Below are 26,757 nucleotides of genomic sequence, written 5' to 3' on the forward strand. Positions count from 1 at the left end.
GACAAATAACCAATGTGCAAAAGATAACAGACTGTGCAAATACAAGAATGAAAAATAATAATAATTAACAAATGAGCAATAAATAGTAAGAACATGAGATGAAGAGTCCTTGAAAGTGAGTCCATAATTTGTGGGAACGTTTCCATGCTGGGCTGAGTAATATTGAGTGAAGTTATCTCCTTTCATTCAAGAGCCTAAAGGCTGAGGGATAATAACTGTTTCAGAACCTGGAGGAGGGGGTCCTGAGGCTCCTACATCTCCTTCCTGATGGCAGCAATGAGAAGAGAGCATGGCCTGGATGGTGAGGGTCTTTGATTCAGCTTTCCTGCAATAGCCCTCTTGTAGATGTGCTCAATGATGGGGAGTGCTTCACTCATGATGGTCCAAGCTGTATTCACTACATTTTGTAGGATTTTCCATTCAACGGCATAGGTGGTTCCGTGATGCAACCTATCAGTATACTGTGCACCACACATCCTTAGAAGTTTGTCAAAGTTTTAGAAAACATACCAAAACTAAGAAAGGAAAACAGCCTTAATCATTTGTAATAGAAACATAGAAACATAGAAAATAGGTGCAGGAGTAGGTCATTCGGCCCTTCGAGCCTGCACCGCCATTCAGTATGATCATGGCTGATCATCCAACTCAGAACCCTGTACCTGCCTTCTCTCCATGCCCCCTAATCCCTTTAGCCACAAGGGCCATATCTAACTCCCTCTTAAATATAGCCAATGAACTGGCCTCAACTGTTTCCTGTGGCAGAGAATTTCACAGATTCACCACTCTCTGTGTAAAGAAGTTTTTCCTCATCTCGGTCCTAAAAGGCTTCCCCTTTATCCTCAAACTGTGACCCCTCGTTCTGGACTTCCCCAACATCGGGAACAATCTTCCTGCATCCAGCCTGTCCAATCCCTTTAGAATTTTATACGTTTCAATAAGATCCCCCCTCAATCTTCTAAATTCCAGCGAGTACAAGCCTAGTCGATCCAGTCTTTCTTCATATGAAAGTCCTGCCATCCCAGGAATCAATCTGGTGAACCTTCTTTGTAGACCCTCTATGGCAAGAATGTCTTTCCTCAGATTAGGGGACCAAAACTGCACACAATACTCCAGGTGTGGTCTCACCAAGGCCTTGTACAACTGCAGTAGAACCTCCCTACTCCTGTACTCGAATCCTCTTGCTATGAATGCCAGCATACCATTCGCCTTTTTCACCGCCTGCTGTATATGGAACGTAAATGCAAGACCCAGGACAGATCCTCTGAACTGATAACACTGAGGAATTTAAAGTTGCTGACCCTCTCCACCTCTGACTCCTGGAGTCAATAATCAGTTCCTTGGTCTTCCTGACATTGAGTGAGAAGTTGTTATGGCACCACTCAGCCAGATTATAAATCTCTCCCCAGATGCTAATTCGTCACCACTTCTGATTCGGCCAATGACAACAGAGTTGAGAGCAAACTTAAATATGATATTGGGGCTGTGCTTAGCCTCACAGTCATAATTGCAAAGTGAGTAGAGCAAGAGGCTAATCACATGGCCTATTGGTGTTCCTGTATTGATGATGATTGTGGAGGAAATGTTGTCACCAATCCAAACTGACTGGAGTCTGCAAGTCAAGAAATCAACGATCCAGTTGCACAAGGTGGTATTGCACCCTCTTCATTAGTTTTAATGGGATGACAGTATTGAATGTAGAGTTCTAGTCAATGAAGAGCATCGTAATGTATGAACCTGATGTATGTTCTAGGATTGAGTGAAGAGCTAATGAAATGCCATCTGCTGTTGACCTGTTGTGAAAATTGGGAAACTGGAGTGAATCCAAGTCACTCCTCAGGCAGGTGTTAATAGGCTTCATCACCAAACTCTCAAAGTACTTCTTCACAGAGAACGTAAGTGCTACTAGACGATAGTCGTTGAGGCAGGTTACCACGTTCTTCTTGGGCACCAGTATAACTGAAGCCTGCTTGAAGCAGGTGAGTACCTCAAGCTGCCGAAGCAAGAGGTTAACGATGTCAGTGACACCCCGGCTAGTTGGGTAACATAGGTCTTCAGTTCTTGGCTAGGTAACCCGTCTGGGCCAGATGCTTTCTGTGGGTTCACCCTCCTCAAGGATGCTCTCAAATTGGCTTCAGAGACTGAAATCACAGGGTCACTGGCTGTGGGAGCTCGTGAAAGTACATCTATTTTGTGTTGCTCAAAGCGATCATAAAAAGCACTGAGCTCCTCTGGGGGTGAAAGCTTGTTGTCACCTACTGTATGTCTCTTAGTTTTACTTTGTACGACGTGATAACATTCAAGCCCTGCCACAGCTGTTGAACATCCTTCAGTGATTCCAGTTTGGACCAGAATTGCCACTTTGTTTGTGAGACAGTTTTCCAGATGTTGTGCTGGATCTCCTATACTTTACTTGGTCACCAAATCTGAACACCACTGACCTGGCCCTCAGTAGATTGCTAATCTCTTGGTTCATCCAGTGCTTTGTGTTGGGCAAGACTCTAAATGATTTTCTGGGGACACACTCGTCAACAAATGACTTTATAAAGTCCGTAACAACTGTGGCGTGTTCACTGAGATCCTCTGTTGAATCCCTGAACGTGCCCAGTCCACTGACTCGAAGCAATCCTGTAGCTGCCTCGCTACCTCCCTCTACCACCTCTTTGTTGTCCTTACCTGGAGTCTTGCTCTTTAGCCTCTGCTTGAATGCAGGTAGAAGGATTTAGCCAGATGGTCAGATTTCTTAAAATGTGGTCTAGGTTTGGAACGTTATGCATTCCTAATCATAGTATAACAGTGGTCGAATGTGTTATGACCTCTTGGGCTGCAGTTGATATGCTGATCAATGGTCTAAGCAACTTCTGCATATGACCAGTGAGTAAATGCTTAACAGTGGTTTCACCTCCACTATACATGACAAGGCTCCCAAGTAGATCTCTTCTACCTTCCACACATTTGTTCTTACTCCCTCTAAGCAAAACAAGGATAGGGATCCCCTTAGTCTCACCTATCACCCCAACTGCCTCAATGTAGTAAGTCTGGACACTTCAATAAGATGCCTCCAACAGGCACACTTTCACCTCCACTCTGACATTCTGAAGTGACCTCTACTTGATGTTCTAGTTCACTCCTCCATCTTCACCGATACTCATCGATTCACATGGCGCCTTCCCAATGAAACTACAGGGGATGCCTGCTTTGTTTGTATCTTCTTTCCCCCCATCTATTGACCCAAGTTTTGCACCTAAATGAAGCCAAAATTCAATTGCACTACAATAGTGTTCTTAACATGATCTCCACTGCAAAGAAGAAACAAAATGTGGTTTGTGTGGCTAATCTACAGAATAACTCCCTTGTCCAAAACTTCCAGTTGTCTGCCACACTATCATTCCCATTGTGACCTCTCTTCCCCTGGCTTTTGACACTCTTCCAAGAAAATCCAATGTAAACTGGTCAAACGTATTTCATCTTCTTCTTGACACGGCACAGATCTCAAGACTCAACATTAAATTCAACAATTTCAGATAAACATCCTCTCTAAACACAAGAAATTCCACAGATGCTGGAAATCTTGAGTAGCATACACAAAATGCTGGAGGAACTCAGCAAGGCAATAAACAGTTGATGATTCTGGCCAAGACCCTTCAACAAGATCATTCTTTTGTCCTACTTGAAGGATCTTGGCCCAAATTGTTGATTGTTTATTCCCCTTCATAAATGTTGCCTGCATTGCTGTAGTCCTCCAGCATTTTGTGTGTATTGCTCAGACATTCCTTCTGATGTTGTTTCGGAACTGGCTAGTTCTGATGAAAAATCATACACTTGTAACATTTGATCTACCTGACTAGCAGAGTATTTCTGGTATTTCTGGTATTCACTGTTTAATTTCAGATTTCTACCACTGAGTTTTCTTTTAATCTTACAGCTCTAGGGTTGTTTTATTTTTTCCTTCCCTACTCCTGCTCCTCACACCTCCAGACAGATGAGCAGCAATTAACCATCCTCTCCCAGCCAACGCCACCACAACTTCTCCCCTGATCTCCACCCTATCCAGAAACTCCCATTGTCCTCTCCACTCCTACACCTTCTCTGCAAATTAAAATGTGTTGGATTTCTAACTTCTCCTGGTTGTGACTAAAGGTTGAGTGAAAAGTTAGTCCATCTCCCAATTTACCTCCAGCATTTTCTGTTTTTTTTTATTTTAGATCAATGGTTAGACTTCATTTTCTATTAGCTCATATCTGGAATAAGATGTGATAAATGATTTTTTTTTAAGTGATCGTTTTCCTTTCAGAAAAATCACTAATTGCAGTTTTGCAACTCTTCAGCTTTAAGAGAGCTTAGAGTCAATTACCACCTCCCCATTCCGGTTGCCACAGCATTCCTTGATTGACACCTGGAATAGCCAAACACTCGTCAGATCCAGATTAAACCTCTCAGACAATGGACGTCATTGCACCAGTCAAGGGGAGTGGGCGGAGAGCTTCGGCAGTGTCAAAAAGACGGCAGGTGCATCTTTCTAAAGCTTCATGAAATCAGTATCAATTTTTTGAAGGGTGGGGATAAAGAGTTGCTCAAAACAGCGTTTTCCTTTAAAGAAATTAATGATCGGTGCACGTGCTTTATTGCCTATTAATAGCGCTGCAAAAGTAAAAATCGTGTTGGATCAAGAGCTTTTATATGCAAACAAATTGAGGAATATCAAACAAGATTTGAAGAAAATATCACTGTAAAATATCTATGTTATCCATGATCATCATGCCAGCTTCCAAGTCTGGAACTAGCTGCGATTACTGGATAGATGGATCCCACAGGGAGATAGCCTTTGAAGATTACTACACTGTGGCACAGGAATTAGGAAGGTACTGTATTGCAGACAATATTAATGTGGGGGTGTATCTGCAGGCACTAGCATGTGATGAGTGATTGCAGCCTGAACTGCTCGAGTCCTCCGGGCACAGAATGCCTGATAATTAATCGATCTGATTCTAGGCTTTGTTAATTACAGTCATTTAAAATGCGCCGCGAGATTTTATTGTGATAATCCTCGTTGTTAAACGGCAATTTGGAATTTTAAATATATTATTTTTGCTTTGCTAGCATCTGCAGAGCTTGCTCCGGAAACTTTATATATATCTATAATATATAGGGCATTGCAAAGGATAATATAATAGGAAATGTAGCAAACATGTGCTTGCATGCAATGTATTTCTCAAGTAAACCGAAAGCCAAGTGTTACTCATGATAACTGACACACACCTTAGTTTGATTTTAAGATGGATTTTGACACATGCCTCTGACCAAGTTTCACAATTTACTGCTTAAAAATGCAGCTTACCTGCTGTTTGTGTTGTGATCACTAATATTGAAGTAGAAATGCCATTATTTTCTTTTGGTTTACCATCTGTGGATTCTGGAGGACCTGGAACCTGTGGTCCTTGAATTTCTGCTCATTCCCCACAAGGTATGATGATCCAGAGTTTGATGTCCTTTATTTTGTCCTGTATTTGTTAATTCTGTATTAATTTTTAAGGGATGTTCTTCTTCCATAATAATAATGCTGATCTTTGAACCAGCATCCAAGGTCCTACACTCTGGAATTCCCTCCTTAAACTCTTTATTCCTTTGTCTTCCTTTGAGATGCTCCTCAAACTTAACTCTTTGGACACCTGCCCGTAAAATGTCAAAGTAAATTTATTATCAAAGCACGTACCTGTCACCTTATATTCCTTAAGATTAATTTTCCTGCAGGCATTTACAGGAAAATAAAGAAATGTAACAGAGTTTATGAAAATATACATAAAGGCTGACAAAAGCCAATGTGCAAAAGAAGACAAGTACTACAAATTTAAAAATAGTGCTCAGAACATGAGTTGTAGAGACCGTGAAAGTGAGTCTGTAGGTTGTGGAATCAGTACAGAGTTGAGGTGAGTGAAGTTCTCCATGCTGGTTCAGGAGTCTGATGGTTGAAGGGTAGTGATTGTTCCTGAATCTGGTGTTGTTGGACCTAAGGGTCTTGTATCTCCCACCCAATGGTAGCAGTAAGAAGAGGGCATGACCTGGATGGTGGGGTGCTGCTTTCCCTTGGCAGCGCTCCTTGTAAATATGCTCAGTGGTGGGGAAGGCTTTGCGTGTGATGGACTGGGCTGGATCTGCCACTGTAGACATTTCTGTTCCTGGGCATTGGTGATTCCATACCAGCCTGTGATGAAAGCAGTTAGCCAGTTAGGATGCTCTCCACTGTGTCTCAAATGTGGCTTGGCAACAAAGTGTATTTACTTCTCTGAAACCTCTTGGAATGTTTAGCTGTGTTAAATTGCTATCCAAATAGACATTGGTTCTAGACCACTAACAAAAAAGGCCTAACAAGGTAGCACCAACTCATTGTGTACTTCTTCCGAAGTTCACTTTGGTTCGAGCTCAGTGGTATTTCGGAAGTGGGATTAGTGTGTCTTCAACACCAGTGTCTTCAAATTGTTGTGTTCATTCGCGGTATAGCTGTTGTGGATATATAGGATTCCTGGGAGTGTGTCAATGTTTGCAAGGACTGCCACAAACGCACGGTTATGGTACAGTTACAGTCCCAGGTGTTGGTAGCCAGTACTTGCAGTAGGTTGTTGGTGATGCATTAGCACTGTCAGGAGGATCCAATGGCAGTATATACATCTTACTAGGGATCCTTCAGATGGTGGCAAGATTTGAATGGGTTTCGGGGAAACATGGTGCTCTTTTGTAACCCTGGAATACCTGTGAATTTTTTTCTCTGCAGGACTCCTTGAGAGAGTATCAATATATGCAGGAATGGTGCCAGTGTTTGTCAGGTTTCCGAGAGCATGTTTCTATTTGCATGGACACCTACAAGGATCAAGGATCTACTTTATTCGCCTTGTACATCTACTTGTATCAGGGAATTGCTGTGTTGTTTCAGTGCTGCATGCAGCAGAAAACGACAACGTTCAACATTTATGCAAAATAATGAATTATATAAGAATAAAGTTAGACGTACAGATATGCAATAAAATGTGCATAAATACATAAATACCAGCATGCATTTGCAATGCAAACAGCATTATGAAAAGTGGTTTAATGTGCTTACATGCACCGCAGTGACTGAAGTAATAAAATGGAGGGGGATGGGGAGGGTCTAACTACAATGGCTGATCAGGTTAACGGCCTGGGGAAAGAAACTGGTGTGAAGTTTTTTTTCTTTTATAAGCCCTTTATCGCTTTCCAGAAGGGAGCTTTTGGAAAAGGCAGCTTACTGGGTGGGTAATGTCTGCAATGATTTTTCCTGCCTTCTTCTTTGTTCTGGACTACTTGTACTTAGAAAGTACTTTAGCAAGGTAGAGAGTCCTAAATCACTTCCCAGGAGATTTATCAAATACAGTTTAACACTTAGTATTTCTTAATACCAGGAGAGGTGAGCTAAAGAGTGGGTTTAAAGGGGAAAAGAGGAGTCAAGTGATGTGGAAGTTCAGGGAGAAAATTCCAGAGCTTGGGGCATTGGCAGCTGAAGGCATGGTTGCCGTTGTAGTTGGTTAAATTCAAGAGTGACCACCTGGCTAGAACTTAAGTAGAAAAGGTATCTCGAATGGTAATAAATGCAAGAGATTCTGCGGACACTGGATATCTGACGAAGGGTCTCGGCTCAAAACGTTGACTGTTTTATTCCCCTGCATAGATGCTGCCTGACTTGAATGGTTATAATGCTGGATGAGGTTACAGAGAAAGGGAAGAAGGATTGAGGCCATGGAGAGTTTGAAAGCAGGATGAGAACTTGTATCAAGACAGTGCTTGTCTTTGAAGCAGTGTACGTCAACAAGCACGTGAATGAATGGAACAAGGTGCCAAGTTAAGACATAGCTACAGGATTTTAAATTATTTCAAACTTATGGTAGGTTGAAAAAGATGGTGGTGAAGTCTGCAGGAGACAAAGCCATGCGGAGAGTGTCTGATCAGCAGATGAGACGAGGCAGAGATGGAATTGGGCAATGTTACAATGATGGAACTAAGTAATCTTAAAGACGGCACAGCTTTGTGACTCAAAGGAACGACTGCCAGAGGGAGTGGTGGATCCAAATACAATAACAACATTTAAAAGATACTTGTACAGGTATATTGATAGGAAAGGTTGAGGGATATTCATCAAACACAGACATATGGAACTAGCTTACGTAGACATCTTGGTTGGCATGCACCAGCTGGGTCAAGACTTTGTTTTCGTAATGATTGGCTCTATGACCCTGAAGCTCATCCTGGTCCTGTAGTTCCAGTGAAGTTTTAAATGGCATAATTCACTTTCATACATTTGTAAAAAGGGGTAGGGGAAGACTAGCTCTGCTCCGTCACTGCTCCAGCGATCTAAGTTAGGGTGCTCTCTATCTGGAGTTTACATGTTCTCCCAGCAGTCAGATGGGTTCCCCCCAAGACGGCTTAGTTTCCTTCCACACCCCAAAGACGCGCACGTCAAAGGTTAAAGTAAATTTATTATCAAAGTACACAAATGCCACTATGTACTATTCTGAGACTCACATCCTCACACTAGAACAAAGAAATACAACAGACTTCTTGAAAAACTATACAACATAATAAACTATATACAATAGAATCATCGGTAAGTTAGTTAGCTACAGTAAAATTGCTCCAAGTGCAAGTGAGTTTGGAGATGAGCGTGTGAGCTAGGTGGAAATCATTGGAGGAATGAGACTGATGCATTGCTTTGAGAACCGTAACTGAGGCAGTGGGTTGAATGGGCGATACGAATATAAATGAATAGAGTGTGAGACAATGATACCAGACTTTCCAGTGCTTAGTTGCAGGAAATGTACACAGAGTCAGGCAGAGTGAAGGAACTGTGGTTGGGGCAGAGGTGGGTCAGTGTACATGTGGAAAATGAAGGGGCAGCACATGAGTAACAGAAGCGAAGCCAAGGATGGATCTTTGAGAAGACCATAGATAATGGGGCAGATGAGAGAATGGAAAACCATTGGTGTTGATTTCTCTGACTACAACTGAATATAGAAGAATGGAACCAGGTGAATGTGTTATCTCCGAGCTGGATGAGTGTGGAGAGGCTGCATCAAAGACTGAAGGCAAGTTGAGGAAGACAAGGAGGTGGAAGTTTGAGCAACACACACAAAATGTTGGAGGAACTCAGCAGGCCTGGCAGCAGCTGTGGAAAAAAGTACAGTCAACATTTTGGGCCGAAAGTTTCCCTGGTCACAATCTCACAGGATGCCATTCTGGTACTGTCCCGGGGCAAAACCTGATTCTTCTTCATCTTCTTAAGCCCATCACCCCCAGTGGGGCATAAGCCACCAACAGGAGCTTGCCAGAGTCCTCTGTCCTGGGATTCTAAAAGGTTGATCTGCTCTGTGGCTTCTGTATTCACCACACGACCTCACGTATCTTCTAGGTGAAGATCCTCCCTCTCCTAGATATGAGGGCTGTAGAGTGTCTGTTGGCACTGCTATAGCTCTGGGTTTTTACAGAATAGGGTTGCGAGCCCCATGCCCACCCCTTGCAGCCGGGCTTGGGACCATCCTTGGCAGAGTTCAAAACCTGATCGGAGAGGGCCAAATATTGACAACTTGCCTTTCAGTTTTTGTGGAATAGTGAGATCTTGAGCTCCCACCGGACAATGTCAGGTAGGCAAAGACATGCGCGTGGCTTGGGCTGGTGGAGGATGGTGGGGAAAGGAGGTTGCAGATGCTTGGTGTGTAGCTGCCCCAAAACTGAGAAGGTAATTAAGAGCCAATCACTTTGGCATCACGATGGACCAGAATGGTAAGGAGAGCGTATTTTCTGTCCTGAAGGACTTCGCTGTGTTTTCCTGTTTACCTCAAATGGTCAAAAAGTGACCATTTTTGATTAGTTTGTTCATCCCAGCTTCATATAATTAATTGAAAATAAGACTGTGAAGATAGGCTGAGCGAGTGAGGGCTTTTCTCTTTGGAGAGAAGGAGGATGAGAGGCAACTTGATAGAGGTATGCAAAATGATAAGAGACAGAGATCGAGTGGGTAGCCAGAGACTTTATCCCAGGGCAAAAATGGCTAGTACCAAGGAACATAATTGTAAAGAGATTGGAGAAAAGTATAGGTTTGGGGGCAATATCAGAGGTAAGTTTTTTTTTACACAGAGAGTGGCGGGTGCATGGAATGCCCTGCCAGAAGTGGTGGTGGAGGCAGATACGTTAGGGGCATTTTAGAAACATTTACACAGACAAATAAAAGACAGAGAAATTATGAGTTGAGTAGGAGTGAAGGTTCAATCAGGGGTTCCCTACCTTTTTCATGCCATGGAGCAATACCATTAAGCAAGGGATCAGTGGAAGCCAGATTGGGAACCCCTGGTTTAGAATGATACTAGAGTAGGTTAAAAGGTCACCACAATGTCGTGGGCTGAAGGGCCTGTACTGTTCTATAAATTCCTAAATCAAAACTGTGGATCCAAATCAATTGGCAGAACAGTGCATTTAGTGGATTAACCGCGATGTCACCATAACTTATATGATGCCATGCTGTCTGAAGCTCCCAATTGATCCTCTCCCACTCTCTGGAGCAGATGAGGATCCGCCTGCCGACACCCTTGTCATCTCTGGTGCATTCCTTCCTTTGAGGTCTCACACAGGACACCAACGCGGCTCCCACGGAAATGTATCCTGGTAAAACTGCAAAGTGGGCAAGAACAAAGGGTTGAAACCAGGCATGTCTGCCCGAAACTTTCTCCCGAGTTTCTGAAGTAAAAAATAAACCCGTCAGAAGCCCTGTGATAAACCCCGTCACTGAGTCACAGAAGAAAGCAGCTGCAAGGTTGCAGTATTTATTGCCAGCTTAACCTTCATCTCCTTCCATCCATCTGTGTTTTCACCTTAGTTTCCCTGGCAAGATCTAATAAGCTTGGGAAATCTGAGTTCCCCAGGTTAGGTTCCAAACATTGCCCTTTAACAAGCTATTTCCACATTTAAATTAGCATTCTGACTTTCCGAAATGGTTTTCCTGACAGCTCAGGTCTCACCTGGGAGTTGGTGGCTTCACAACAGCTTTCCTCCTCCCACACTAATCACAGGTTAAAATTCCCCTTCATAAGTCAACACCAACTTTTTGCATTGTGATTTTTTATTATTATTAGCTTGTAATTTAATTAGAAGGATAAACTAATTAAAACTGTTACTTGAAAACAATTTCACATACAGGAAATCCCACTTCAAGAAATCTGTCATTTTGTGATATTAGATGGAATTTTAAATATGTCAGAAGTGTTTTGATGAGGGAATTTTTTTGATTAGTGTCTACTTTCCCTATTAATTAGTGAGTGGAAAGTATTTTTTTCTGAGCCAATTGAGAATAAATGAACTCAACGTGAACACTCGTTCTATTTTACCTGGTGGGCACATGATGCAATGGTAATGCAGATCTTGCCTAATCATAGCACAAATCTATCTAATTTGAGTTTAAATGAATCACCACTAATTGCTTTTGGGGCCTGGTTGTAATTAGTAATGAAACACCGGGACGTTTCCAAGTAATTCAGCAAGTCTATAGATTGAGTTGCTTTTTAAAGTAGCACCATGACATTTCTGGTATGCCACTGGGTATTTTACAGTTCAGACCTTTGGTCAGGGTCGACCATGGATGTGGCAACCTAGCTGTCTATAGTCGCAAGTCTGGGCAGTAAAATATGGAGAGCAAGCTGTTGCCCATGCAGCAGGCTCCCCCTCTCCACACAGCTGGTGAATCCAAAGGAACAGCAGAAGCCGATACAGGTTGACACCTGTGACGTCGCAGGAGTTGCCAGTCAGCATTGAACTCAACGTCGAACTGCCGTAGGGACTTCAGCTCTAAAATTTTCCCTCCGGGTTTACTCCCAAAGCTTGAGTGGGTATAGCCACAGGCCAGCGGAGGTTTGAGATCAGAGTTTTCCTTCTCGTAGATGAGCTGCCAACCACGGCTGATGAGCCCAACCTGCCTGAAGTGACTGGTTTTAAGCAACCAGTAACCTGCCTTTGCCCCGTCTGCTGTAAGTAGAAATGATTCCACTGGGATTAGTAAACCACGCATGAAGGCCAGGAGCTGTACTTGGTTGTCAGAGGCTATTGGGAACATTTAATAGATAGTGGGAGTTTGTCCCCACTTCCACTCCTGGCTATAACAACCTTAAGTGCTTTCCAGTTAATGGAGCACTTTTGAAGCACAGTCACTGTGGTAATGTGGCAGCCAGCTTCTGTACAGCAAGCTCCATTCAATTTCAATGTGGGAACAGCCAAATAAATTTTCATTAGAATTTCTTTAATGGATAATTATTGGGCATGAGATTCAAGATAATTCCCATGATCTTGTGGAAGTGCCTTCCACCGTAAACATTATTGAGTCATAAACTCAGCAGATGCTGGAAATCCAGAGCAACACACCAAAGTGCCGGTAGGACCCAGCAGGTCAGGCAGCATCTATGGAGCGGAATAAACAGTCGACGTTTCGGGCCTGATGAGTCCTGATGAAGAGTTTTGGCCTGAAACATCGAATGTTTGTTCCTGACCAATATTAAAGAGTCTCAGTTCAGCATCACTTCTAAAAGATGGGAGTTAGAGTCATTGAAGGATGAACTTGATTTCCAATTGTTTTATCATTGTCACATGAGGATCTAACCTGGTCCCAACATATCGATGTAGTTATAAAGAAGGCAAGACAGCGGCTATACTTTATTAGGAGTTTGAAGAGATTTGGCATGTCAACAAATACACTCAAAAACTTCTATAGTTGTACTGTGGAGAGCATTCTGACAGGCTGCATCACTGTCTGGTATGGAAGGGCTACTGCACAGGACCGAAAGAAGCTGCAGAAGGTTGTAAATCTGGTCAGGTCCATCTTGGGTACTAGCCTACAAAGTACCTAGGGCATCTTTAGGGAGCGGTGTCTCAGAAAGGCAGCATCCATTATTAAGGACCTCCAGCACCCAGGGCATGCCCTTTTCACTGTTGCTATCAGGTAGGAGATACAGAAACCTGAAGGCACACACTCAGAGATTCAGGAACAGCTTCTTCCCCTCTGCCATCCAATTCCTAAATGGACTTTGAAGCTTTGGACACTACCTCAGTTTTTTAATATACAGTATTTCTGTTTTTGGACATTTTTAAAATCTATTCAAAATATGTAATTGATTTACATGTTTATTTATTATTATGTTTTATTTTACAGGTATTTTTTTTTCTCTCTGCTAGATTATGCATTGCACTGAACTGCTGCTGCTAACTTAACAAATTTCAAATCACATGCCGGTGATAATAAACCTGATTCCGATTCTGATGTACTGAGATATAGTGAAAACCTTGTTTTCCTTTGAAACAGGCGATTCAGCCCATTGGGTGCCTGCTGACCCTCAACCCCCCCCCCCCCCATTTACACTAATCATACTTTAATCCCATTTTCAGGCTCCCTCCATTCTCATGAATTCGTGCCTAATTCCTACAGACTAGTGACAATTTACAGAGACCATCTAACCTCGCAATCTGCACGTCTTTGCGATGTGGGAGAAAACTCGAGTAAATGGAGGAACCCCACAGAGACACAGGGAGGAAGTGCAAATTCCACAAGGTCAGGATTTTACCTGGGTCTCTATGGGGCAGCAACTCTGCTTGCTGTGTCGCCGTCCTGACATGGTGGCACTCTCTAAGGACTGCAGTAGAGAACTAGCCTACATCTTTGCAAGCTCTATTTGACCTAAGGATGTAAACATAAATATCTTTCATTTGACCACTGGCAAAGGACTTTGTCCTTAGATGCACATTTTTTATACTTTATACTTTATTGTCACCAAACAATTGATACTAGAACGTACAATTATCACAGCGATATTTGATTCTGCGCTTCCCATTCCCTGGATTACGAATATTAAATATTAAAAATAGTAAAAATTAGTAAATATTAAAAATTTAAATTATAAATCATAAATAGAAAATAGAAAAATGGAAAGTAAGGTAGTGCAAAAAAAAACAAGAGGCAGGTCCGGATATTTGGAGGGTACGGACCAGATCCGGGTCAGGATCCGTTCAGCAGTCTTATCACAGTTGGAAAGAAGCTGTTCCCAAATCTGGCCATATGAGTCTTCAAACTCCTGAGCCTTCTCCTGGAGAGAAGAGGGATGAAAAGTGTGTTGGCTGGGTGGGTCGTGTCCTTGATTATCCTGGCAGCACTGCTCCGACAGCGTGCGGTATAAAGTGAGTTAGTCTGAAATTAGTCTGAAAAGAAGATTCTAAAGATTAACTTTATTTGTCACATATATATCAAAACATGAAATGCATTGTTTGCATCAAATCAAGTCATTGAGGATTTTTCTGGGCAGCCTGTAAATGTTACCACACTTCCAGCGCCAACATAGCATGGCCACGACACAGTAACTCTAACCGCACATCTTGGAATGTGGGAGGAAACAGAAGCACCTGGAGTCACGGGCAGAAGATACAGAATTGAACCCTGATCTTACAGTTGGTATACTGTAAAGCATTGCGCTAACCTCTACACAACCGTGCCACCCCCCTGTGAAGCCACAAGCCTGTTTTAAATCTAACCTTGGTATAATTATGGCAGACCCATCATGTGACTGTATTTCTGGATCAAGTCATGTGTGCGTTCAACACTATTGATTTATGTAATGTTACATGCATCACTTTAGACCATAAGACGTACTGTTTAGTGTAGACCCGGTAGTTCTGGCAGCGGCGGAGAATGTTGGGTGCCATGGTAGTGTAGCATTCAGCATGAAAGTATCACAGCTCGTGACATTCTGAAGTTCAGGGTTGAATTCCAGTGCCTTCTGTAAGGTGTTTGTTCAATCTCCCTGTGACTGCATGGTAATAACTGTTATTGAACCTGATGGTATGGGACTTAAGGCTCCTGCAGTCTTTCCAAACTGTTGTAATGAAGGAACTGAGTTAGAAAATTTGCATACAGCAAGCAGCATTGATTCAAGGAGAAATCCCAGCACCTATGATATCATCGTGCTTTCAGAGCAGCCAAGTACATTAAAGAATTATGACCGGGATTACGAATTTGAAACATTGCGCAGAACTAAATAAAATTTGGGCATCCATGCATATAATTAATTCAAAAGCAAAAATATTGGAAATATTATTAAGAAGAAAATGAAGTTTACCTTTATGTTGTAAAAAACAATAAAATAATGCTTAAGAGTAAGGATTAGTACTGAGGTAACCTTCTCATAAGTAATTAAAGCTTAGAATTATTTTTTAAAGCTCACATTGAGCTTGTGTAACTATGCATAAGATTTTAGGGTATTTTTCCAATAGGAGTGTTTCAAAAATAACTGAATTTCACAGGACAAACGAGAAAATCTGCAAATGCTACAAATCCAAGCAACACACACAAAATGCTGGAGGAACTCAACAGGCCGGGCAGCATCTATGGAAGAAAGTGCAGTCGATGTTTCAGGCTGAGACCCTTCGGAAGGACTTTGGCCCGAAACGTCAACTGTACTTTTTTCCAAAGATGCTGCCTGACCTACTGAATTCCTCCAGCATTTTGTGTGTGCTGCTTGAATTTCACAGGAGATCAAGTAGAGAAAGCTGCCGATAGGATAGTTCAGGGGAGGTTCACTATGTAACTGCCTGGAACTCAGTTACTGTACCTCAATATAAAGCTAACCAGTGGCAGATGCTGTGATACACCCTAGAATGCACTGGGACACATCATCAGTAATGTAACCTGGGGTCATCAGGTGCTTCGGGTCTTTCAACATCAGACACTCTTATCTTTCAGGGTTGATCAGGCCCTGGCTTGTGGCCCAGCAGCATTGGTCCACGAGTCACCCCTCTTGATCCATAGCCATCAGGAGGCTTGCTCAGCAACCTCTGTGACAGTCCTGATGGCTCTTTTCTCTGCAGTTCCTGTTAATGCCAAGGAGAGAGTAGATTCTGCACAGCGAGCAGCCAGCTAAACCTCTACACCCCACTTCTGTAGGCTCGTATCGTGCCCCCATCCCCACCCCTGTCATTCTTCTGGTAATGATGACAAATATTACTGGCTTCAACATCATTACTGCCTCCAAAACTAGGACATAGAACTTTTGTCACAGTAGCAGATAATTTAACCCGACCTGTCTGTGTCATCTTATTTATCCATCTGAGTGACGAGCTTTTTTCATTGTCACGTAACTCTTTCTGGGATCTACCTGTGCTTCCTACCTTACAACAATATCAACGGTTCAGAAGTGTTTCAGTGGCTGCAACACTCACCTCAAAACTGAACTGATTCCACAACCAATGGGCTCACTTTCAAGGACTCTACAATTCATATTCTCTACATTATTTGTTGTTTTCTGTTTGCTTTTCATTTTTGGATTTGCAGTTCGTCATCTTTTGCACACTGGCTGTTTGTCCATCTTTGTGTGTGTGTGTTTTTTAACTGATTCCACTGTCTCTTTCTATCTACTGTGAATCCCTGCAAGAAAATGAATCTCAGGCTTGTATATGGTGACATTTATATACTTTGATAATAAATTTACTTTGAACTTTGAAGTTGTTTTATGATGTCTGGCATTGTAGAACTACAAGTCTTTCCCTCACTGCAACGCAAATGACTGTATTAGAAGACCCAAAAAAATCTTTATCTGATTCGGCATTTGCGATCGTGTAATTGACTTAACCTAGGAAAGATTTATTCATCCTTCTTCCAGATAATTCAGATCTTTTACAATGCTTCAGGAAAATCCAGATGAATTATACTATTAACACAAGAGTTTCAGCAGATGCTGGAAATCCAGAAACACGCACACAAAAAAGTGCTGGAGGAACTGAGCAAATCAGGCACCATCTATGGAAGGGAATAAGTAGTGGATATTTTCGATCAAGACCCTTCATCAGGACTCAAAATTATATTATAGTTATGTATTTTCTCTAACAGGTCCTGTGTCTTAGAGATGAAGTTCAGAAACTAAGTTACTTTGTAGGATTTTCTATTCTGCTGTTCATTCTTTGGGGTACTCTTCTGTTTTCATGGATGTCTGTGAAGAGTAAGAATTTCAGGTTGTATATTGTATGCATTCTCTGATATTAAATTGAACCATTGATTTTTGATATGGCATAGTGAGTCTTACCATGCAGCTGAAAAAATTACTTCCAATTATATAAACCTGGAATAAGAAGTACTGGTAATATTGTAAAGCTAGTAATGATGACAACAGACTATGGTATTGTGAAAACCCAACTGATTCACCAATGTCCATCCCAGAATGAAATTTCCATCCTTTCATATTCTGGTTCCAGATCCTTCAATTTAACTGCCCTTTATATAAAAAAGGCAGTCAAGCCATTTGGGGTGGCCATTATATAATGGTCCAGTCAGTGATGCTTATATGAGTGGCAATGATGTACGTAGAGTGTCCTAACAGCAGCTAATAATACGGCAAATATATGGGCTAGACAACACCATGAATGTAATGAAAGCCGCACACTTCCTTTTGTACTTTTTGCATATATTTTTATGAATAAAGCTTTTATTTTTATTTGACGATACAGTGTGGGGCAGGTCCTTATGGCCCAATGAGCCACGCCAAACAGCAGCCCACCTATTTAGCCCTAGGCTGATCACAGGACAATTTACAATCATCAATTAACCTACTAACCGACACATCTTTGGAATGTGGGTGGAAACCAGAACACCCGGAGGAAACCCACATTATCACAGGAAGAACATACGAACTTCTTACAGACAGCGCAGGAATTGAACTTTGAACGGTGTAATGGTGTTGCACTAGCCTCTACGCTACGGTTGCGCCCCACGGTATTTTATGGTTTGTCTTTGAGATTTTTAAAAATTCCAGCGATGTAGAAAAGAATAGATTGCTGGAGCCAGGCAGCCATGCTTATAGAGAAGCTGCAATCAACCTGGTCAGTAGCTTTTCTACCTGTGCTCCCCAGTGGGTCGAGAGTCGATCTCCACTCAACACCTTTCCGAGCTGTGACTGGGAAGCCAGTTTGGAGGGTGACATTCACAGCTAAACTCTCACTGTTTGACACAGCAGGCAATTGTTTCAACTTGACCTCCTAATGCATTTTTTTCCCCTTCAAATGCATTCTGGTTCATTCAGAATGATTTAGTGTGAGAATGTGACAGCTTTCTTCTGTACACATTACTTGGGAAGCTTGTTTTCTCTGTCTCTAGTCAATTGCACCCTGATGCATTATTAGTGAGTTGAGAAGGCTACCTCAGCACTAACCCTTGGGCAGAAATTGACTGTTCAATCTTCCGACTTGTTCAGGTCACATTTATGTAAGGCGAAGATGGACTTCCCCACATTTAGATCAATGTCATAATAAAGTAGTTTGGTCAATTGTTTCCCATTTGATCCCACATTCATGTTTGAAACATATGTCTCCATCGAGCAGCTGAAGATAAAATGTTTGACCTCAATTGTTGACCTTGTTTTTAATTACACCTGACTGGCTAAGCTTCTGCACGACTGTGTAGGATTTTACTTCAGATATTCAACATCTGCAGTATTTTTTTTTGGTTTTAGAGCGAAAACCTACAGCCTAACACAAAATATAGGATTGATTTCTAAAAAGGTGTTCTATATAGTATATAGAAAAAGCTGTTTTCTCTCTACTATTTACAAAAACAAGAAAATGATGGATGGATTAACTGCAGACCAGCCAACCTTATATTTGTGGTAGACAAGTTATTTAGGATCCAGCTTCAATCAGTGGAAGCACAAGTTGATCGAGGACCCCCAGCATGAATATATTCAGGAGAACTCATGTCTGAGTGTTTTAATGATGTATTTTGGAGAGGTGCAAAGAGAGAGTTGGATAGTTGGTGCACTACATGTGGACCATGTGGATTTCATTAAGGCTACGTCCCCCATGGTACATGATCGAGAAAGTGAAAGCACATGGGATCCAAGGAAAAGTACGAGCCTGGTTTAAAAATCATCTCAGAAAAAGCAAAAAGTGAGGATCAATGAGAGTCTGTATACAGTGGGGCTCCCCACTCTTCAGTGCTAGGTACATGGTTTCCATGGTATATATTAGTAATCTGGACCCAAGCATTTGAGCACCAGTGAATTCAGACGATGAAACCTAAATGATCAGAATGGTTGATGAGCTGCAGGAGGTTATCGATGGACTCATTAGGTGGACGCAAAAGAGGCAAGGTAGAATTCTATTTGAAGAACTATAAAGTCATTATTTTAGGAAGGGCAAGTACACAAGGGAATAGGTGATAATTGGTGAGATACTTAAAAAGTGCAGATGACTAAATGAGTCTTGTCCACAGATCCTTGAAAGTAGCAGAGCAGATAGGTTGACAAGGCATACTGGATACTAGCCTTAATCAAACAAGATAGAGGATATAGGGCAGGGAGATCATGCTAGAATTCAATAGGCAACAGAGAGCTGCGTGTTACAAACACAAAAAAAGTCTGCTGATGCTGGAAATCGGAAGCAGCACACACAAAATGCTGGAGGAACCCAGCAGGTCTGGAGGCATCTCTGGAAATGAATGAACAGTCAACGTTTTGGGCTGAGACCCATCTTCAGGACTGAAAAGAAAGGGCCATGAATAAAAAGGTGAGGGGAGGGGAAGGAGGCTAGCTAGAAGGAGATAGGTGAAGCCAGGTGGGTGGGAAAGGTAAAGGGCTGGAGAAGAAGGAATCTGATTGGAGACGAGAGTGGACAATAGAAGAAAGGGAAGGAGGAGGGGACACAGGGAGAAGTGATAGGCAGGTAAGCAGAGGTAAAAGGCCAGAGTAGGGAATAGAAGAAGAGGGGAGGGGGAGGGCAAAATATTTTAACACAAGGAGAAATGGATATTTGTGCCATCAGGTTGGAGGCTACCCTGGTGGATATAAGGTGTTGCTCCTCCACCTTGAGGGTGTCCTCATCTTGGCATAAGTGGAGGCCATGGATCAACATGGTTTATTGTGCCAAGATGAGGCCCCCATGGGACGGAGGAGCAACACCTTGTATTCTTTCTGGGTAGTCTCCAAATTATGGCTACCAAACTTTAAGCACTAGGGACAATACAGAGGAGATTTACAGGGCTAGAGAATTATGGAGACCAAACTTTGCTTGAGATGTGTGATGAGCTGGCTGATTGTTATTCCCAGTAATCAGGAACTCTGCTGAAAGGAGATGGAGATAGAAGTCCTCAGTGAATTTGATGGGTCGATTATTGGAACAGGCTTAATCTATGACTGAAGGCTGAGAAGTTTGCGTCACCTGAACAGTTCCATTTTTGTTCAGTTCACAGTGGATTAAGTCTTCTGATGAAGGGTGCCAGCCCGAAACATCAGCTGTTTATGTCCTCCACAGATGCTGCCTGACTTGCTGAGTTTCTCCAGTATTTTGTGTGAATTACTCCGGATTTCCTGCATCTATGGAACTCTTTGTGTTTATACCAAATGATCTGTTTCTGTAATATTAATTTCCAGTTGCTGAGATTGTAGAGATTAAAGCACTCCTTTGTAGATTGCAGTACTGTTTAACATACATTCAAAGTAACACTGCAGGCCAAAGTATAGCTGCCAATTTTACCTGGGAAGAATGTCTCCCCCCCTTTATCTTTTAAATCGAAGGGAACTGAAGATCTGTGATTAGATTCAGTTTATCAAACCTTGATTTTTTTTCCCTGAGCCATCAATTAAGAAATGATGATGCAATTTTTGCTCGGACCAGCCATGAATTGCGGCAATTTTCTACAGTTTCACTTGAGCAATTCCTATCAGAAATAACAGCGAGGCCTTTTCTTCCTTATTGGAGCCATATATCAATGAAAGTGAGAATGGCACTGTATTTTTTTTACTTCTGTGCATCTAGGCTTTGGCAAATGTTCACTTTATTGAGCTTCTGGCCTCTTATCAGTTGTCTAATGGATGATTTGAATAGAAATAACATTCTGACCAGGGTTATTTATACAGTAATATCAGGCCAGCGGTGCATCACAACAATCTGTGTAGTCTTAAGTCTGTGTGTGATTGAGTACCAAAGCCAAGATACTTGGCCATAATCCATCAAGAAAGCTCGTTTACAGTCATGGCATGTTCTTGAGCCACTCCTTTCACTTGTTTATTATTGTTTGGGTGTAAGAAGCGTTTTTACTTAACGATTCTACTGTTTTAAAAAAAGAGAAAATATTTAATTTGCAATATTTATAAAAGTAACAATCTTTGTGATATGCATAATACAGGCTCAATGTTTGCTCCTTTGGCCTTCTTTATGATAAAACTCCAAAATGACTGCTTTCTAGTTTTTGGAATTATGGTGTGTATTAGCAGTGGAAAGAAAGTATTCAATATTCACCTAATAAAGTGGCCACTGAGTGTATGTTCATGGTCTTCGCTGCTGTAGGCCATCCACTTCAAGGTTCAACACGTTGTGCGTTCAGAGATGCTCTTCTGCACTCCACTGTTGGAACGTGTGGTTATTTGAGTTTCTGTCAGCTTGAACCAGACTGACCAATCTCCCCTGACCTCTCTGATCAACAAGGTATTTTCTCCCACAGAACTGCCGCTCACTGGATACTCTTCCTTTTTTGCACTGTTCTCTATAAACTCTAGAGACAGTTGTGTGTAAAAAAAAAAATCCCAGTAGATCAGCAGTTGGTGAGATACCCATATCACCCTATCTGGCACCAATAATCACTCCACTGTCAACGTCACTTAGATCACATTTTTCCCCATCTGGTGTTTGACCTGAACCTCCTTTATGCAAGGAGTTGCTAGGTGTTGTAATGTGAACAAAGTCCCTGAAGATAGGAAATATCGAAGTGTTTTATTCTACAAAATGAGGCACTCTTGGCGGAAGACACTTCTTTGAACCAATATTACATGACATTGTATATGCTAAAGATCAAAGGTAACAGAAGGACAATTCTACAGTTACAATGTAACTGAAGTCTGTGGTAAAGAAGGTAAATGCAATTTGGCATTTATTTCAAGGGGAATAGAATATAAAAGCAAGGAGATAATGCTAAGCCTTTATAAGACACTAGTCAGGCCATACTTAGAGTATTGTCAACAGTTTTGGGCACCATATCTCAGAAAGGATGTGTTGTTATTGGAGCGAGTTCAGAGGAGGTTCACGAAGATGAAGGGGTTAACATATGAGCAGCGTTACTGGAATTTAGAACAACGTTGGGGGGGGGGGGATATAATTGAAACCTACCAAATGTTGAAAGGACTAGATAAGGTGGATGTGGAGAGTATGTTTCCTATGGTGGGGGTATCTAGAACCGGAGGGCACAGCCTCAAAATTGGGGGATGACCTTTTAGAACGGAGGGAAGGAGGCATTTTTTTTAGCCAGTGAGTAGTAAATCTCTGGAATTCTCTGCCACAGACAGCGGAGGAGGCCAAGTCCATGCATATACTTAAGGCAGAAGTTGATAGTTTCCCGATTGGTCAGGGCATCAAAGGATATGACAAGAAGGCAGGTGTATGGGGTTGAGTGGGATCTGGGATCAGTGATGATGGAATGGTGGAGCAGACTCGATGGGCTGAATGGCCTAATTATGTCTTATGGTTTTATATATCTACAATGCTTCATTTGAATTACATATAATTTTCACACCTCTTTCTTCACCTCCACATGGGTCCAGGAAAGAATGATTCAGGGCTACATTTTAATTTTATTCTACAAATCCGAAGTTTGGTTGCTGAAGTTAAAATATGCTATATACCCAAATTCAGATTAAGCCCTAACACTAGGAAAAGTGAGAATGAGAATAATTAACAGCAACAGGATGTGGATAGGCTAGTCAAATGAGCAAAAATGACAAATAGAATGTAATTCAAAGCAAGAAGTGATGCATTTGGCAAAAGAGCAAGCAACTGCTATGATAGATTTAATGGCATAAGTTCTAAAGAGTGTATAGAAATAGGGAGATTGGAGGGTTCATATGAACTGATCTTTGTGAGTAGTGGGATTTTGTAGGAGTTGACAAACACAAGAGATTTTGGGTTATATAAGTACAAAAGCAGAGAAATTACACTGTACAAAGTTCTAGTAGATGAGGACATGTAGGCTATTGCGTTCAGTTCTCCACGTTCATTAGGGATGATGTAGGAATCCTTGAAGGTAGAGAGGAAATCTACCGGATGAGGAATTTTAGCTGCAAGTTTAGATTGAAGTTGCTGTGGTTGTTTTCCATGGAGAAAAGGAGATTGAGGGGAGCGTCACGAGAGGCCTAGGCGAGGATGGTAAGGACCCAAGTGTGGAGTATCCGAGACTAGAATCAAGGCACAATTTTGAAACTGAGACAAGAACAAGGGTTCTTGACTGAATGCTAGACGAGAACCTGACGAGACTAGATGAGAATCCAAATGAGACAGAGGACCAAAACACAATCACAGACGGAACCGAAGTTAAACTGACATTTGAGCACCAAACCTGAGTTCAGGTACTCTTTAAATATCCAAATATTGGCACCAAAACATGGCCACCAATTAGCGAAGCAGGCCAGAATCTTTTAGAGGAATTGCGCCAGTTATCCAGACTCTGGAGAATCAGAGCACCTAAACCCTGGAGGCCGACACGGTCGGGTGCATAGCAGGAAGATTTTACGTAGGTGGGAAGGTGATGTCAGGCCTAGTTAAGGGTAGACAAAGAAAGCTGTTCCAGTTGTTCTATTGAAGTTTAGAAGAATAGGAGGTGATGAGATTGAAGCATGAAAATATGAACATGTTTGACAAAATAGGTGCTGAGAAATTGTTTCCATCATGGAGAATGTATAGCTAGACAGCATTATCTCAGGACAAAGCAGTTTTTAATTGAGTCTGGGATAAGGATTGTTTTTTTCTCTCAAAGGACAATGAGTCTTTGACATTCACACTCCCATCGAACTATTGACAGTGAGTCATTAGATATACGTATTCAAAACTGAGTTGGATTGATTTGTTTTGGGGCAATGGTATAGTTGAGAGTTGTGAAGCTGCGACTAAGATCAGTTCAGCCATACAGGGAATGGTGAAGCAGATACCAGGAGCCATGTGACCAACTGCACCAGTTACTGACCCCAATACGTAGAACAGGATACATCCCAGCTTTCGGAAAAACCCCAGACTCTTCACTTTATGATTTTTATTCTGTATCGTTCTATTTCTCTTATCATTGGCTCACACTGTTTTGCTCATGCTGGTAAAGTAGTTTAAAAAATTCTCTGTGTAGGACAGTATTCACAGGAAAAAGCAAACGAGTTTGCCTTTATTCTTTGCTTGACAGCAAAACGGAGATTGACATTTCAATAATAGGATTGCTTTGCAAAATAATACCATTTTCCTCCTCTGACTATTAAAAAAGGAATCATTTGACAATAAAACAATTACAAGTGTGTTTGTTTTTCCAAGATTACTGTACCATCTGTACATCTCAATTACACAGCCCGCTTGGAGAAAGTTGAAAACACCTGTTTTCAAATGACAAGATAACAATGAGGCACGGGTAGAGACAAACCAGGGAGAAATTGTGTTAGATTTATTAAAACTGGACATGCTGAAAAGCGGAATGATTGTGTAATTAGGTAGGAGGAGAAGACGAGGGAAACAAACTGTATTTCCTTTATTGTTTGTTTTGCTGGATCTTGGAATGAAGAAGGTACCGTGTAGTTTCATTCTGTGTGTGATTATTCTTCTAAATTCCAAAATCACAATGAAGGTCAAGTCCATAACACAGGCACATTGGATTTTTTTTTCTTTGTTTAATAAATGATGGTGAAACTGGAGTTGTTACCCTCCCACAAACCCTGTCAACTCTTTGCAAAAGTCTGCACAAATGCATGGAAACTGCAGTAATCATGAATACAGCATCAGATCATTTGCCCTACTGTGTTCGCATATCAAGGGGTTGAAGGCTAAGAGATGGTTCTGTCTCAATAAGTGATTTTTTTCAGACAAATAGTAGATCATGGTATTGAAATTGCAAAGTCTTGCCTTGGCACATGACAAACCAAGCCTTCTAGAGGATTTAGGATGACCCTTTCATGAGAAATTGTTTTTTAGGTCTGTGCGAACTTTAACCTCAGCTGTTGACCTTTTTATTTCATAATCACAAGCTTGAATGCTGGCAGGGATACCGACTCCTTGTGGATGTTGACTTGACTCAGTGGTGTGGAACTGTTTTACCATGTGTTCATGCTCAACATTGGCTAATAGTAACACAACACCTCATGTAAATAGGAGCAGAAGGCAGCCAGGTCCCTCAGATCTGCCCTGCCATTCAATATGATCATTAACAAGAGAAGTGAGCCCTGATGAAGGGTCTCGGCCTGAAACAATGACGGTTTACTCTTTTCCATAGATGCTGAGTTCCTCCAGCATTGTGTGTGTGTGTGTGTGTGTGTTGAATATGGTCATTGGTGATCTGCCCCAAGCCACAGATTTTCTCATGTACTGGTGCTACTTAAACATAAGACATAGAATAGTACAGCAAGCTACAGGCCCTTCGGCCCACAATGTTCTGCCGACCCTCAAACCCTGCCTCCCATATAAACCCCCACCTTAAATTCCTCCATATACCTGTCTAGTAGTCTCTTAAACTTCACTAGTGTATCTGCCTCCACCACTGACTCAGGCAGTGCATTCCATGCACCAACCACTCTCTGAGTTAAAAACCTTCCTCTAATATCCCCCTTGAACTTCTCACCCCTTACCTTAAAGCCATGTCCTCTTGTATTGAGCAGTGGTGCCCTGGGGAAGAGGCACTGGCTATCGACCCTATCTATTCCTCTTAATATCTTGTACGCCTCTGTCATGTCTCCTCTCATCCTCCTTTTCTCCAAAGAGTAAAGCCCTAGCTCCCTTAATTTCTGATCATAATCCATACTCTCTAAACCAGGCAACATCCTGGTAAATCTCCTCTGTACCCTTTCCAATGCTTCCACATCCTTCCTATAGTGAGGCGACCAGAACTGGACACAGTACTCCAAGTGTGGCCCTCAGACCAGAAGACATGGGAGCAGAATTAGGCCATTGGGCATCTTCACCATGTACAAGAACCGTTTTAGACCACAAGTGAACACACTGAGTTTAACGAACCTCACTTAGACCACAAGACCATAAAACATAGGAGCAGAATTGGGTCTCTTGAAACTGTCCCTCCATTCCATCATGGGTCTCAACTCCATTTTCTGCCTTCTCCCTATAACCTTTGATGGCCTTTCTAATTAAGAATCTATCAACCACTGCTTTAAATACACCCAATGACTTGGCTTCAACAGCCATCTGCAACAGCAATTTCTACAGATTCACCACTCTCTGGCTAAAAAAATGTCTTCTGATCTCTATTCTTAAGGGGCATCCTTCTATTTTGAGGCTGTGTGCTCTGCTCCTGGGCTCGCCTGCTACTGGAAACATCATCCCCATGTTCACTCTACCTTAGGTTTTTCAACATTCAGTAGGTTTCAATGAGATTTTACCCCCTCCCCACCACCCCTGATTTTCTAAACTCCAGCAAATACAAGTCCATAGCCATCAAACCAGAGGCAATCTGCCTCATTGTGAACTTAAACCTCACAGTCTGCCTGCACTGCATTTTCTCCGTCACTGTTGCACTTTATCCTTCACTCTTGTTCCTGTTTTACAAGATATTAATTGATCTATATGGACAATGTGCCTTGGTGCGTGTGACGACAATAAAACCAATGTGCCAATGAATACACTTGCAGGGAATATCCAAATGGATTAGTGGATTAATTTCAGGTATAAATCAGTTATGCAATAAAATGCACCTTTAACACCTGGAGTCAATCTAGTAAA

General features: G+C 41.9%; 1 protein-coding gene across 1 annotated transcript in view; it reads left to right on the forward strand.

Annotated features, from left to right (window-relative positions):
• The first annotated feature begins 4,481 nt into the window (after window positions 1-4,481).
• Window positions 4,482-26,757, forward strand: part of LOC134337380 (calcium/calmodulin-dependent protein kinase type IV-like) — a 146,814-nt gene continuing 124,538 nt past the window's right edge. Inside the window, exon 1 of the mRNA XM_063032344.1 lies at window positions 4,482-4,859. Coding sequence (XP_062888414.1) covers window positions 4,738-4,859 — 122 coding nt within the window. The 5' untranslated portion in view covers window positions 4,482-4,737. The remainder of the gene's footprint in view (window positions 4,860-26,757) is intronic.

The sequence above is a fragment of the Mobula hypostoma genome, chromosome 24 (genome assembly GCF_963921235.1).
Source record: "Mobula hypostoma chromosome 24, sMobHyp1.1, whole genome shotgun sequence".
Lineage (NCBI taxonomy): Eukaryota > Metazoa > Chordata > Chondrichthyes > Myliobatiformes > Myliobatidae > Mobula > Mobula hypostoma.